A 12,728-nucleotide genomic window follows, 5' to 3' on the forward strand; every position below is an offset into this window, starting at 1 on the left:
CAGCAGCCCACGGCAACCTCAGATGCCCAGGGAAGCCTTATGGGGGAGGCAACAGGGATGCTGCAGCCAGGAGAGGGACGCCCCCGCCCTGCCTGGACTCAGATCCCACTCTCACCCATCCGGGCATTTTGGTCATTTGCAGAAATGTCCCCGCCTTGCCTGAACCCAGAGCCACAGGAGATCCTGCAGACTGTGAAGAATGTTCTAGAACAATGCAAGTCCTGCCAGGGCTGCCCCGAGGAACCAGGGTCCCCCGGTATCCACAGGGCATCCAGTGGTGCAAGCCAGCCAGACACCGAGGAGCCCTCCTTCTGCCTGGATGCAGGAGATGACTGGGCCGACCCAGAGGCCCTGGGCTCGCAGCTGCTGTTCCTGGACTCACCCGGGTTCCAGGCCTGTTTCCAGGGCCTGTACGACCTCTACCCACCCACGCTGAGCGGCGTGTTCGGCGGCTTCACCGACGAGGAGCAGCTGGTCAGGCGGCTGGCTGAGGCCCGTGGGGTGGCCAAAAAAGCCGGGCTGCCCATGGCCCTGGCCAGGCTCTGCTTCCTGCTGGGACGGCTGTGTGTGCGGCAGCTGAAGCTGTCCCAGGCCCGCGTGTACTTCGAGGAAGCGCTGGGGGTGCTCGGGGGCCGCTTCGGGGACCTGGTCCTGGTGGCGGCTGTGTACACCAGCCTGGCCTCGGTCCACCTGCGGCAGAAGAACAAGGAGAAGTGCGCACAGGTGGTGCCCAAGGCCTTGGCCCTGCTCCTGGGGACGCCCGGCCATGTCGGCAGCTCCGAGGCTGATTCCAGCCTCCTGACCCTGGCCCTGCGGAGGGCCATCAGCAGCCGCAGCCCGCAGGCCGAGGCCCGGGCCTGCTTCTTGCTGGCCAAGCACCACGCCCGCCTCAAGCAGCCGGAGGAGGCCATGCCCTTCCTGGAGAGGCTGCTGCTGCTGCTCCCCGAGGCGGCGGGGACCCTGGGCACCTCCTGGCCCATGGACTGCTACCTGCTGCTGGCGGGTATCTACAGCCAAAGGTGCCTGCCGCACCTGGCGCTGAGCTGCATCAGGGTGGCCTCGCTGCGGGCACAGGGCTCGCTGGGCAGTGCGCTCCAGAGCGCAGCCCTGGTCCTGCAGAACAGCCCGCGGCTCCCCGTCCTGCCTGCCCAGCTCGCTCACTACCTCCGGCGGGCGCTGGCCACCCTGGCTCCTGGGTCCGGGGAGGCCCTACGTGGCCCCGTCTACGCCAGCCTGGCCCAGCTGTACAGCCAGCACGGGTGGCAGGGCAGGGCCATTGCCTTCATGGCTCAGGCCGTGGAGACAGACGCCCAGCTGGGCAGCCGCACCGTTGTGGACCGCCTTGTGGCCCTGGCCTGGCTGCACATCCTTCACAGGCAGAGCCCAGCAGCCCTGGGCATCCTGGAGTCCCTTCTGGAGGCCACGGTGGCCACCCCAGACCAAGAGGGCCTGATTGCCAACATGATGGCCATTGCACTGAAAAGAACCGGCAGGACCCGGCGGGCAGCCGAGGGCTACTACCGCGCCCTGAGGGTGGCCCGGCGCCTGAGCCGCCCGCAGAACGAGGCGGTGGTCCTGGCCAACTTCGGGGCCCTGTGTCTGCAGGCCGGCGCCGGCGGGCTGGCCCAGCACTACCTCCTGGAGGCCGTGAAGCTCTTCTCGCAGCTGCCCAGCAGGGAGGGCGGCCTGGACTTCACCCGGGTGCTGCTGCGGCTGGGGGACCTGTGCACCCGCAGGGCGCTCGCCCGGCAGGCCAAGTGCTACTATGAGTGGGCCTTCCTGGTTGCTGTGGAGACGGAGCACTGGGAGAGTGAGTGCCGGGCAGGGGCTGCCTGCGGAGCAAGGGCTCTTTGCATTTCTGTTCAGAGTGTCTGGTTGCTGTGGAGATGGACCATTGGGAGAGTGAGTGTCGGGCAGGCAGGCTGCCTGGGAAGCAAGGGCTCTTTGCACTTCTGTTCAGAGCGTCCTGGGGGGTGCAAATCGGAGGCAAGCGGTCGCTTCTCCACCGAGAATGCCGAGTGTTGGGAACCAGCGGGTGCTTTGAGGTGCCCTGTGCTGGGCCAGATGTCACCATGGCAACCAGCTCATCCTGGGTTGCCTGGGACCATCCTGCTTTCTGCACTGAAAGTCCCGAGGCCGGGAATCCTGGCAGTCTCGGGCAGACAGGCAGTGGGTGACCCCGGACGCAGCCCAGGCCAGGCAGGGGGGCAGCCAAGCCAAAGCGGCCACGTGGGCCTCGCATACCGGGTGCTCTGCTGGCACCGTGTCCTTAGCATCTCCCAACAGCCGGGCACACCAGGCACCTCCCCAGGCCCAGAGCATGCGGGCAAGCTGCTGCAAGTGGCAGGCGGTGGGCGGGGCTCCACCAGCAAACATGCCCAAGTGGTCCTCACCGGGGGCTGGCGGCCAAGCCACAGGACACAGATGCTCGGGTCACGAGAGCCCCAGACGCAGGCGCTCAGCTTGATGGTGGGGCGGCTCCAGGCCCCAGCTGGTAGGGGGCCGGCTGTTTAGTCTGGGACCCTAGGGAAGAGAAGAATTTAGCCAAGTACGGGAGGGGGCCTGGCAGGAGGCACAGCAGCCTGTGCAAAGGCCCTGGGGTGAGTGACTGGGCCCTGCAGGGTGGTGCCAAGTTTGGAGTGAGTGGCTCAGGTGATGAAGGTGAGAGCCTCAGGTGGGAAGCTAGGCAGGGGCCCCAGACCTCAGGCTGTGGTTTGGCATTTTCCTGAGAGCACTGGGGTGCTACTGAGGGATGTAGTTTCTGTTCAGTGAGGCTGGAAGGGGGATCCCCTGGACCTCCAGGAGGAGCCAGGAGTTGGGTCCCCTGACCTGCCCTGCAGCCTTGGGCGGGTGCGGGCCATGGTCACCAAGGGCACATGGCTCCCCCGCTGGCCTCAGAAACCTTCTGTGACCCCCCACGCCCCCAACCCGGGCACTGGGGGATTCAGACTTGGGAGTGCAAAGCTGGGGGGCCCAGGAGGTCCTCCATGGGTCAGGGGGTCTGCCCCTCCGCCATATGGAACAGGGAGGGGACTGAGGGCAGTGCTAACCCCGGGGTCACCCAGTCCATGCGCTGGTTCCGTTTTCAGTTGGTTTCACTGGTTTGTGTCTTTCTCGAGTTTGTCCATTTCATCGAGGTTGGCTCATTTGTTGGCGTACGGTCGGTCACAGCTTCCCCTTTTTTTTCCGTGAGATCCATGGTGATGTCCCATCTATCCCTCCTGATTTTAGTCATCTTCGGCTACCTCCTTTCTTTTCTTGGTCAGTCTGGCTAAAATTTTGTCACTTTTGTTGACCTTTTCAAAGAACTGTGATTTGGTTTCACTGTTCTTCTCTATTTTTCTATTCTCTACTTTATTATTTTATCGTCTCCTCTTGAACTTTGATTTTTCCTTTCGTTTGCTTGCCTTGGATCGAGTTAACTTTTTCTAGTTTCTTAAGGGTGAACTTTAGGTTTTTGATTTGAAATTTTTATTCTTTTTTGGTTGTTTATCTTCTAAAATACTTAGCTATTTGATTGAGCTGGTCTTGGTTGCAGCATACAAAATCTTAGTTGGAGCCTGCAGGCTTTAGATCCCTGACCAAGGATTGAACCCAGGTCCCCTGCATTGGGAGTGCAGAGTCTTAAGCACCGGACCACCAAGGAAGTCCCCAGTTTCCCTCTTTGACCCACTGGTGATTTGGTGGTGATGGTTTAGCTGCTAAGTCGTGTCTGACTCTTGCGACCAACCCCACGGACTGTAGCCTGCCAGGCTCCTCTGTCCATGGGATTCTCCAGGCAAGAATACTGGAGTGGGTTGCCATTTCCTTCTCCAGGGGACCCTTCCAACACAGGAATCAAGCCCGGGTCTCTGCGTTGCAGGCACATTCTTTACTGACTGAGCTACAAGGGAAGCCCAGTGATTTAGGAATGTGCTATTCATTTCTACAGATACGTGAATATTCCACACTCCTTTGTGTTACTGATTTCTGACTTCATTCATTGCTCCTGGAAGATATGCCTCTTATACTTTTGACCCTTTTATGCTTACTGAAGATGGTTCTGAGAGGCAGCCTCTAGTCTGTCCTGGAGAATGTCCCATGGCCGTGGAGGATGTCGTGTTCTGCTGTCGTTGGGGGTATGCTCTGCGCTCTGTTAGGTCTGTTGGTTCGCGATGTCATTCAGGTCTTCTCTTGGCTTGTTCACCGCCGGCTCATTTTCAATAGTGTAAGTTCCCAGTTGTTTCCATTCCTCTGGCTTTAGAACAGGCGAGTAAGGCTTGGAGCCCGGCTTCACGAAGGAGCATCGGCTGTGGAATGCAGGAGCCGGATTTGAATCCCGTCTCCACCGCATGTCTTTTGCTCCAGCTTTGGACTCAGCTTACCTGTCTGCCTTGTCAGGGCTGCAAAAAGTCAGACACGACTGAGCAGCTGAGCATGCTCGCATGCAGCCCCTGTCTAGGAGGAGCTTTGTGAAGCAGAAACATGTCCCGGTCCATCAGGGGAGCCCAGTCGGGACCACCCAGCCTGGGAGTTCTTCAGTGACCAGCACTGTCCCTCGAGCATCTGTGACGTGCCCTGCCTGGCCCCGTCACGGTTGCTGGCCGGCTGTGTGACCTCGAGCCGGACACCCAGCCTGTCCCCACGTGGAGCGACCCCAGCTCACAGAGGCGGGCACACCGCAGGGGCCGCGGCCCCTCAAAGGCCGCTGCAGAGCCTGACGGGGCCTCTCCCTCCGTCTCCCGCCAGGCCAGCTGCTTGCCGTCCAGCGGCTCTGCCACTTCTACAGTGCAGTCGTGCCCAACGAGGCCCGGTGCGTCGTCTACCACGAGTTCCAGCTCTCGCTGGCCCGCAGGGTGAACGACAAGGTGCTGGAGGGGCAGCTCCTGGAGACCATTAGCCAGCTCTACCTGTCCCTGGGCACCGAGCGGTGAGGGCCGGCCCCGGGCGGGAGGGTGCGGACGCCGTCCCAGGACAGCCCCCATCCTTGTGGCAGGTGGGCGCCGAGCCAGCAAGCTCTGTCTTGTCCCCAAGGGCGGGGGTGAAGCATGTGTTTCTGAGTCATCCTCCCTGCCGTGGTAGCTTCTGGAAGCTGGCCCCAGCCTGCCCTGAGTGTTCTCCTGCTGGCCCAGCGCTAGGCCACGTAGTCTGGTCGTTTGTCCCCTCATGTGTGAGGGCAGGGACCGTGTGTGCCTGGAGGGTCCTAGTCCACAGGAGACAGTGACTGTCCCGCTTGCTTCTCTGGAGCAGGGTTTCGGAGTCACCTGTGAAGCCCACCCAGAGCGTCCTAACCGGGGGTGGGGAACAGATGGCTGGACCACACAGCTCGCAGGCTGGCGGAGTCCCATAACACCCCATCCAGCGTGGGGGCTCCTTGAGAGCAGAGAAGGGGCTGGATTCCCTGGGACTCAGGAGGGACGCCTCTTAGCCTGGGGCCTCAGTTTCACAGCAGGACCAATGGGCCCACTACCTTGATCAAGGCTCCTCCAATTGGGGTCCCAGGGTCAACAGGTCCACCTCACCTGGGTGCTGGTTGAAGATGTGCATTCCTAGGCTTCCCAGGGGGCTCAGCGGTAAAGAACCTGCTTGCCAATGCAGGAGATGCAAGAGACGCAGGTTTGATCCCTGGGTCGGGAAGATCCCCTGGAGAAGGGCATGGCAACCCACTCCAATATTCTTGCCTGGAGAATTCCGTGGACAGAGGAGCCTGGCGGGCTACAGTCCACAGGTTTACAAAAAGCAGGACGCGACTGAGTGCACACGCGTGGCAGGCCTCAGCCCGGACCTCCTGAGCCAGCAGCTCTGAGAGCCAGGCCCTGCCATCTGTGTCTGACCAGCCCCCTGGGTGGTTCTGTTGCTCCGTCTGTGTCAGAACCCCTGGCCTGGCTGGGCTCTACATTTCTGCCCAGGGGCCACGATCCCTGCTGTGTCTGGAGGTGACGTGGGCCTGGGTGTGTGGAGGTGGGGCAGAGACGAACCGCTAACTCCTTAAGGCCCCACGGTCACCTGCTTCCCTCCCGAAGGCCTCCTCACCTTTGCTGGACGAGGGCCGTGTGTTGCCCTGGTCTCCCGTCAGCCTGGACACACAGGCTTTGGCCCCCTGATGCCCCAGGTCCAGGGTGGCCAGACGGGCCCCCGGGGAGGGCCCGGTCCCCTCCACGCAGGGGGGCGGCCGGCCCAGGAGGCCGGCTCTGAGCACCCACCTCTGTCTAACCCCAGAGCCTACAGGTCCGCCCTGGAGTACACCAAGCGCAGCCTGGGGGTTTTCATCGACCTGCTGAAGAAGGACAAGGAGGCGCACGCCTGGCTGCAGGCGGGGAAGATCTACTACGTGCTGCGGCAGAGCGAGCTGGTGGACCTGTACATCCAGGCGGCGCAGAACGCCGCCCTGTACACGGGGGACCCCGGCCTGGGGCTGCAGCTCTTCGAGGAGGCCGGAGACATCTTCTTCAACGGGACCCGGGATCGCGAGAAAGCGGTGTCGTTCTACCGGGTGAGCGCCGCCGCGCCCCGTGGGTCCAGGCGAGTGGGCTTCAGGGGTGACCCTCCTGGGGGGCAGGACCTCCCCACCTCGTACACAGGCTTAGCTTCCGGGTGGTTTGGGTGGGATCGTCCCAACCCCCAGCCCCCGCCTGGGCGGGACAGAGCCACACAACCCTGTGAGGCAGGGCCTGCCCGCATTCTACAGAGGTGGAAAGCAGCTCAGAGAGGCTCAGGGGCAGGCCCAAGGGCACACAGCGCAGCAGATGCAGGGCCGCCGGGACCCGGGGCTCACGTCTGCACGTGCCTCCCGGGGAGGGCGGCGTCTCTGCCTCTGTCTGACCAGCTCGCATGAGGCTGGGCCCCAGGGTACAGATCAAAGCAGCCTCTTTGGTGCCGAGGGTGTGTTGGACCCTCTGGCCAGGCCCCCTGCACCCAGGAGGAGCAAGGCTGGTCTAAGGGCGTGCGGTGTAGCCTGACGGGCAAGGCTCACACCCCTTGCTCACGCCCCAGGGCCCCGGGTCTGGCGCACTGCTGCGAGCTGATGGTGTGGGGTGGAGGGCAGGGTTTCCCGGGTGGCGTCAGGGGCCCCGCACCCGCCTCCCCATGCCAGTGCAGGAGATGTCGGAGACGCGGGCTCCATCCCTGGGCCAGGACGATCCCCTGGAGGAGGGCATGGCAGCCCACTCCAGTATTCTCGCCTGGAGAATCCCATGGACAGAGGACCCTGGCGGGCTACAGTCCAGGGAGTCACAAAAGAGTCAGACTCGCTTGATGCAACCTAGCATGCGAGGCTCCGGGGGCTCACGGGGGCAGACCTGGGGGCCCTCACGAGGGTACGGGCCTGGCTTCCTGTTGCGGGAGGAGGAGGCCTGACCTGCCCCTGTCCCCTCAGGACCGGGCGCTGCCCCTGGCGGTGTCCACGGGAAGCCAGGAGGCCGAGCTGCGGCTGTGCAACAAGCTGTCCGCGCTGCTGGCTGAGACGGAGACGCCCCAGGAGGGCCTGGAGTTCGCCCACACGGCCCTGGCGCTCAGCCTCACCCTGGGTGAGCCCCGCACCCCGCCCTGAGGGCCCCCCACCCCTGAGGTCTGGGCAGGGCCTGAGTTCCCCGGGCCTGCAGGCTCCTCTCCCTGCCCCGGGCCAGGCTGCTGAGAACCTGTCCCACCCCACCTGAGCATCATCAGCTCTGTGCCCCCCGCCCTGCCCCCACCTTGCTGGCCAGGGGGCCGGCCAGGGTGCCCTGCACCGCGGACATTCAGGGACCCGCCAGGCAGGGCCGCCTGCTGCCTTTCTGCCCACTGTGCCTCCCGTCCTCTCCTCCTCACTAATCCCCAGGCCCCACTGCTCTCTGTCAGCCAAAACCTGTCCTCCTCTCCAGGGGCCTGTCCCTCCATGCCCGGCTCTTCTAGGCCGTCTGTCTTCCCTGAGGCAAGGAGCCCGACAGGGCCGAGCACACAGTAGGTGGGCCCCTGGGGGGCCTTCACCTGCAGAGCTTACCCTGGAAGGGGGAGGATTTTGCAGGCAGCCTCATCTGGTGACCTCCCACCAAGGACGGGGTGGAGGGCGGCTGAGGATACAGCAGGGAGGCCAAAGGTCGTGTCTGCCAGGGCACAAACTGCAGGGCTTCTGCGTTCTCCCGGTCAGAACAGTAAGCAAAGCTCCCTGTCCAGGGGACTCTGTGCAGGCCTGGGCTGGGGGGTGTCCTGCTCCACGACTTTGCCACATCCCCGAGGTGCCAGGAGAGCGGGCATCACGAGGTGCCCCTTAAAGATGGGTGTGGCAGCCCACTCCAGTCTCCTTGCCTGGAGGATCCTGTGGACAGAGGAGCCTGGTGGGCTGCAGTCCCTAGGGCCGCAGAGTCAGACCCGACTGAAGCAACTTAGCACGAATGGGACGTCGGTCTGGGGGCAGGAGGGGACTGGCTGGGGCTGTGAGACGGCATCCGTCCCCTCGGCATCCCCAGGGGACCGGCTGAACCAGCGGGTGGCCTGCCACCGGCTGGCCGCCCTGCACCACCGGCTGGGCCACGGCGAGCTGGCTGAGCACTTCTATCTCAAGGCGCTGTCGCTCTGCACCTCGCCGCTGGAGTTCGACGAGGAGACCCTGTACTACGTGAAGGTGTACCTGGCACTTGGCAACATCATCTTCTACGACCTCAAGGTTGAGAGGGTGCGGGCAGGGCCGGGTGCGGGGCGTGGGGGCCGTCGCCCGGCTCTTGGTGCGAGGGAGGCATCGCGGTCCTTTTCCTTGAGTCCTGGGGGTCTCCCCAGAGCTCTGGGCCCCGCTGTGAGCTGCTGGCGAGGCCAGTGGACACCATCCTTGCTTCCAGGCGGGTCAGGCCTTGCCCTCAAGAGCTCAGGGTCAGTGGGGAAGCTGCCACTGGATAAAGGGCAAAATGAGTGTAGTTGGGTGGCAGGGGGCTTCTGGATGGGGTGACTGCAAAGCTGTGTCTTGACTGTCCACCAGGAGTTAGCCACAAAAAAAGCAGTAGGTGGATAAAGACATTCCTAGGGTGGGGGAAAGTGAAAGTGAGAAAGTGGAATAACTCAGTCCTTTCTAATTCTTTGCGACCCCATGAACTACTCCAGGCCAGAATACTGGAGTGGGTGCCTTTCGCTTCACCAGGGGATCTTCCCAACCCAGGGATCAAACCCAGGTCTCCCGCTTTGCAGGCGGCTTCTTTACCAGCTGAGCCACCAGGGGGAGAGACCCATGTTGCAAGGTGGGCTTCCCAGGTGGTGCTAGCGGTAAAGAACCTGCCTGCCAACGCAGGAGACAATGAGAGGTTCGGGTTCGATCCCTGGGTCGGGAAGATCCCCTGGAGGAGGGCATGGCAACCCACTCCGGTATTCTTGCCTGGAGGATCCTCACGGACAGAGCCGCCTGGCGGGCTCGCAGCCCACGGGGTTGCAACTAACACTTTCATTTTCAGGGTGCAAGGCACAGCCCACACCCTGACACCTCCTCCAGGAAGGCTGCCAGTCTGTGCTGAGCTCTTCCTTTCCTCCTTCCTGGAATCCTCACATCACCTGGATTGGGGAAGAGGGCGTGTCCTCTTTATCATCTCACTGCACAGAGAGGGAAACTGGGGCTGGGGTGGGGCGTGACTTGCCCCAGGATTTACAGCAGGAACACCCAGCACCCTGGCTGAGCCCCTGCCCTGTCGGAGCTGCAGTGGTGGGAGATGGGGCCACTTTTCCATTCGTCTGTGAATCCTGCAGTGGATGAGACAAGGGCCTGGGGATGTCTCCTTATTGTCCCTTCCCCCCTCCCCATACAGGCAGACATCACCCCTACGCTGGGTCTAGCCCTGCCTCTGCACGGCATCCCTGATCTGTGTGGGTTGAGAAGTGAGGGTGCCCCACCCCGGGGCTGAGTTCTCCCCGTCCCCCTCCCCAACCAGCAGCAGCTAGGAGCTGGAGCGGCCCTGGAAGACCCCCTACTGCCCACGGGTAACCCCCAGCCCCCTGACTAGGCAGGCCTGACTGTGCACTGGCGCCACCTGCTGGCCACAAGTCACCCTACAGCCACTGCTGTGTCCAGTGCCGTGGGCCGTGGTGACCCCTGCAGCTGAGCCCCTCCCCTCCCCCCGAGGCCCAGGCCCTGGGCTGCTCAGGATTTGTGTGGTTCGCTCTTCAAGTGCTTTGCTGCAGCAGGAGCTGGTGCTCCCACAGGGCAGGGAGGGGACTAGGCTAGGCATGGGCAGCTGATTAGGGCAGAATGAGGGGCAGTGGGCTGGGGCTTCAGTGATGGGGACCCTGCGGCCCTGTGCAGAAAGGGGGGCCTGGGGGCTCTGCCCTGGCGGTGGGGGCTGCTGGGGCGTCTTCACTGACCAACTCTCTTTAGCCCGTGCGTGTTGCGTCATAGCAGAAGGGGCAAGACTCGGACGAGGAAAGACGTGGGTGTGAATCCTGGACCTGCCACCCACTAGCTTCTACACACACATGTGCACACATGCACAGGAATACGCACGCCGCCCCCTCCGCCACCCACTCTGGCCAGTTCCTTCCATTTAGTTGGGATGCCGCGTCCTCCAGGAAGCCCTCTGCTCCCACCCCAGGCTGAGTGAGGTGCTTCCCAGGCTCCCACAAGCTGCCAAGCTTCCCTGTGCTTCAGGCCAGTCGCACCTGGTGGGTGCTGTTGCCCAGAGTCAGCTGTGTTTGGCTCCCTGCCCTCTCCCCACAGCGTGCGCACGCGCGCGCGCACACACACACACACACACACACACACAGGGTCTCCCTGCCTGGCCAGGGGACAGTGACCACTACACACGCCTGCTTCCGTTGTTCTGGGTCCTTGCTCTGTGCGAGGGGCAGTGACGAACCAAGGCTGGCGACTTTGTCCTCTGTCCTGGGGAGCCCCTGTGAGCAGGAGGGGACGGGCAGGTTTGGGCTTCGTGCCGGCCTGCGGGGGACCTCCGGGGGAGACGTGGAGACTGGTGTGGGAGGCAGAGTTGGCCGGGGTGAGGGGACGTGGGACACCCCAGCCTGGGGATGGTGCGTCCAGGGCAAAGATGCATCTGAACTGGGAGCCCATGTCCTGCGGGGTGGGGGGGGGGTCACGCCCCCTTAGGGTGGCGGGATATTCTGAGAGGTGACGCCTGTGAGCCGCTTTGCACCGCGCCTGGTGCAAAAGGCCGGGCATGTTGGCATTAGCGTGGATCTGGGCTGCAGGGGTCAAGCCAGGCCACCCTGGGCCACATGGCCCTGCAGGGACCTCTCAGACCCCAGCCCCCCAGACCTCAGCTCAGCCCAAGGGGAAGCCACGGATTATCTTCCAGAGGCCTTGGGGGTGAGCAGGAAAGAGGCTTCCAGGAGGAGGGGACCAGGTACTACAAGGTCCGAGGCCCCGGCTCCAGGGTCAAGGCGGGGAGCAGGGACCAGGGGTCCCAGGGCCACTGGGACAGCAGTCCAGGCCCCCGTAGATGCCCGGTCGGTCTCAGGCAGCCCTGGGAGGAACAGGGGGCTCCTTCCTGGGAGAAACACGCAGGGCCCGTCCAGAGGCGCCAAAGCTGGCCCGTCTGGGGCGACCAAGTGTCCTGCCCGCCTGGAGCGCTGTTGCAGGCCCAGCCCTGGAGCTGCCCTGACCTGGGGGCCTAGCCCAGGGAGAAGCTCCCCCGAGGTCCCCTTCCCTGGTGCGGTGCTGTCCCCTCGGTTGACTCGCCGTCTGCCTCCAGGACCCGCTGGATGCGGCCGGATACTACCAGCTGGCGCTGGCGGCAGCCATGGACCTGGGCAACAAGCGGGCCCAGATGAAGCTCTGCGCGCGCCTGGCCTCCATCTACCACCACTCCCTGCTCGACCGCGAGATGTCCCTCTTCTTCTACCAGAAGGCGCGGACCTTCGCCACCGAGCTCAGCGTCCGCCGGGGCCACCTGGTCCCCGGGCCCCCGTCCTGAGCCCAGTGCTTGCAGGCACGGCCCCCGGCTGGCCCAGGATCTCAGGGGCTGGCTTCCTGGGAAAGGGAGGCATGCGGTCAAGGGGAAAGTAGCAATAAATGTGTTTTGTAGAGAGCCTTCTGGAGTCCCCAGGCTCCCCCGTCCCCAGACTGCCTCCTGGGGAGTATGCGGGGATCAGGCCCCATCCCCGGGGGGCCGTTCCGCTGCTGCACCCCATCCTCGGGTGTGGGCGGGTAGGACTGGGGGTCCAGCCGTCCCAGGCCAGGTCCCCCCAGCCGGTCAGCTGCGGGTCGTGGGATTCCCTGGGCACCTTCTCCCTTCCCTATACCCTCACTGAGTGTCCAGCGCTGGGGCCTCTCTGCTTGGAATGCTCGAAGCACACTTCGAGGTCAGGACCGTTTGTCTCCTGATGAACGGCTGAAGAAACAGAGGCACGGAGAGGTTAGGTGCGTTGCCCGCACTCACACAGCAGGTAGGAAGGGGCAGAGAGCCAGAGGCCAGTGCGCTCACCCCTGCGCCAGCCTGCCAGCCTGCCTCACATCATGTGCCCCGTGAGGACCTGAGGGCAGGGACCTACCCCAAACATCTCTGCCCTTCGTCTGTCACAGAGACAGGAGAAAGGATTCCAAATATTCCCCCACCTGGGTGTCCTCCAGCCCAGCCTGGCCAGTCCCACCTGCAGCTTCTGGTCAGCCGTCGGGACACACGGTGGCAGGGCCTCCAGCCCAAGTGACAGCCACTGGGTGCTGAGTGCAGTTAAAGGCTTATCTGGACCGCCTACCCCAGCCCTGCCCCCTCTCCCGTCCCTCCCCGCGGCCCGCCGAGGGCTGGGAATTCAGGCAGGGCTGAAACCGGCTCCTGACCCACAGA

The 12,728-nt window shown here is 63.7% G+C and overlaps 1 protein-coding gene across 5 annotated transcripts in view; it reads left to right on the plus strand.

The window, feature by feature from the left end:
* SH3TC1 (SH3 domain and tetratricopeptide repeats 1) overlaps positions 1-11,974 on the plus strand; it is a 62,855-nt gene extending 50,881 nt beyond the window's left edge. For 3 of the 5 annotated variants that reach the window (XM_055589216.1, XM_055589215.1, XM_055589217.1), the window contains exons 11-16: positions 143-1,810; positions 4,729-4,909; positions 6,199-6,472; positions 7,355-7,505; positions 8,424-8,629; positions 11,637-11,974. In XM_055589216.1, the coding sequence (XP_055445191.1) occupies positions 143-1,810; positions 4,729-4,909; positions 6,199-6,472; positions 7,355-7,505; positions 8,424-8,629; positions 11,637-11,858 (2,702 nt within the window). In that variant the 3' untranslated portion in view covers positions 11,859-11,974. Of the gene's footprint in view, positions 1-142; positions 1,811-4,728; positions 4,910-6,198; positions 6,473-7,354; positions 7,506-8,423; positions 8,630-11,636 lie in introns of those variants that run through there. The other 2 variants (XM_055589218.1, XR_008717290.1) reach the window with 2 other exon arrangements.
* The last annotated feature ends 754 nt before the right edge of the window (positions 11,975-12,728 follow it).

This window comes from Bubalus kerabau, chromosome 7 (assembly GCF_029407905.1).
Source record: "Bubalus kerabau isolate K-KA32 ecotype Philippines breed swamp buffalo chromosome 7, PCC_UOA_SB_1v2, whole genome shotgun sequence".
Classification (NCBI taxonomy): Eukaryota; Metazoa; Chordata; class Mammalia; order Artiodactyla; family Bovidae; genus Bubalus; species Bubalus kerabau.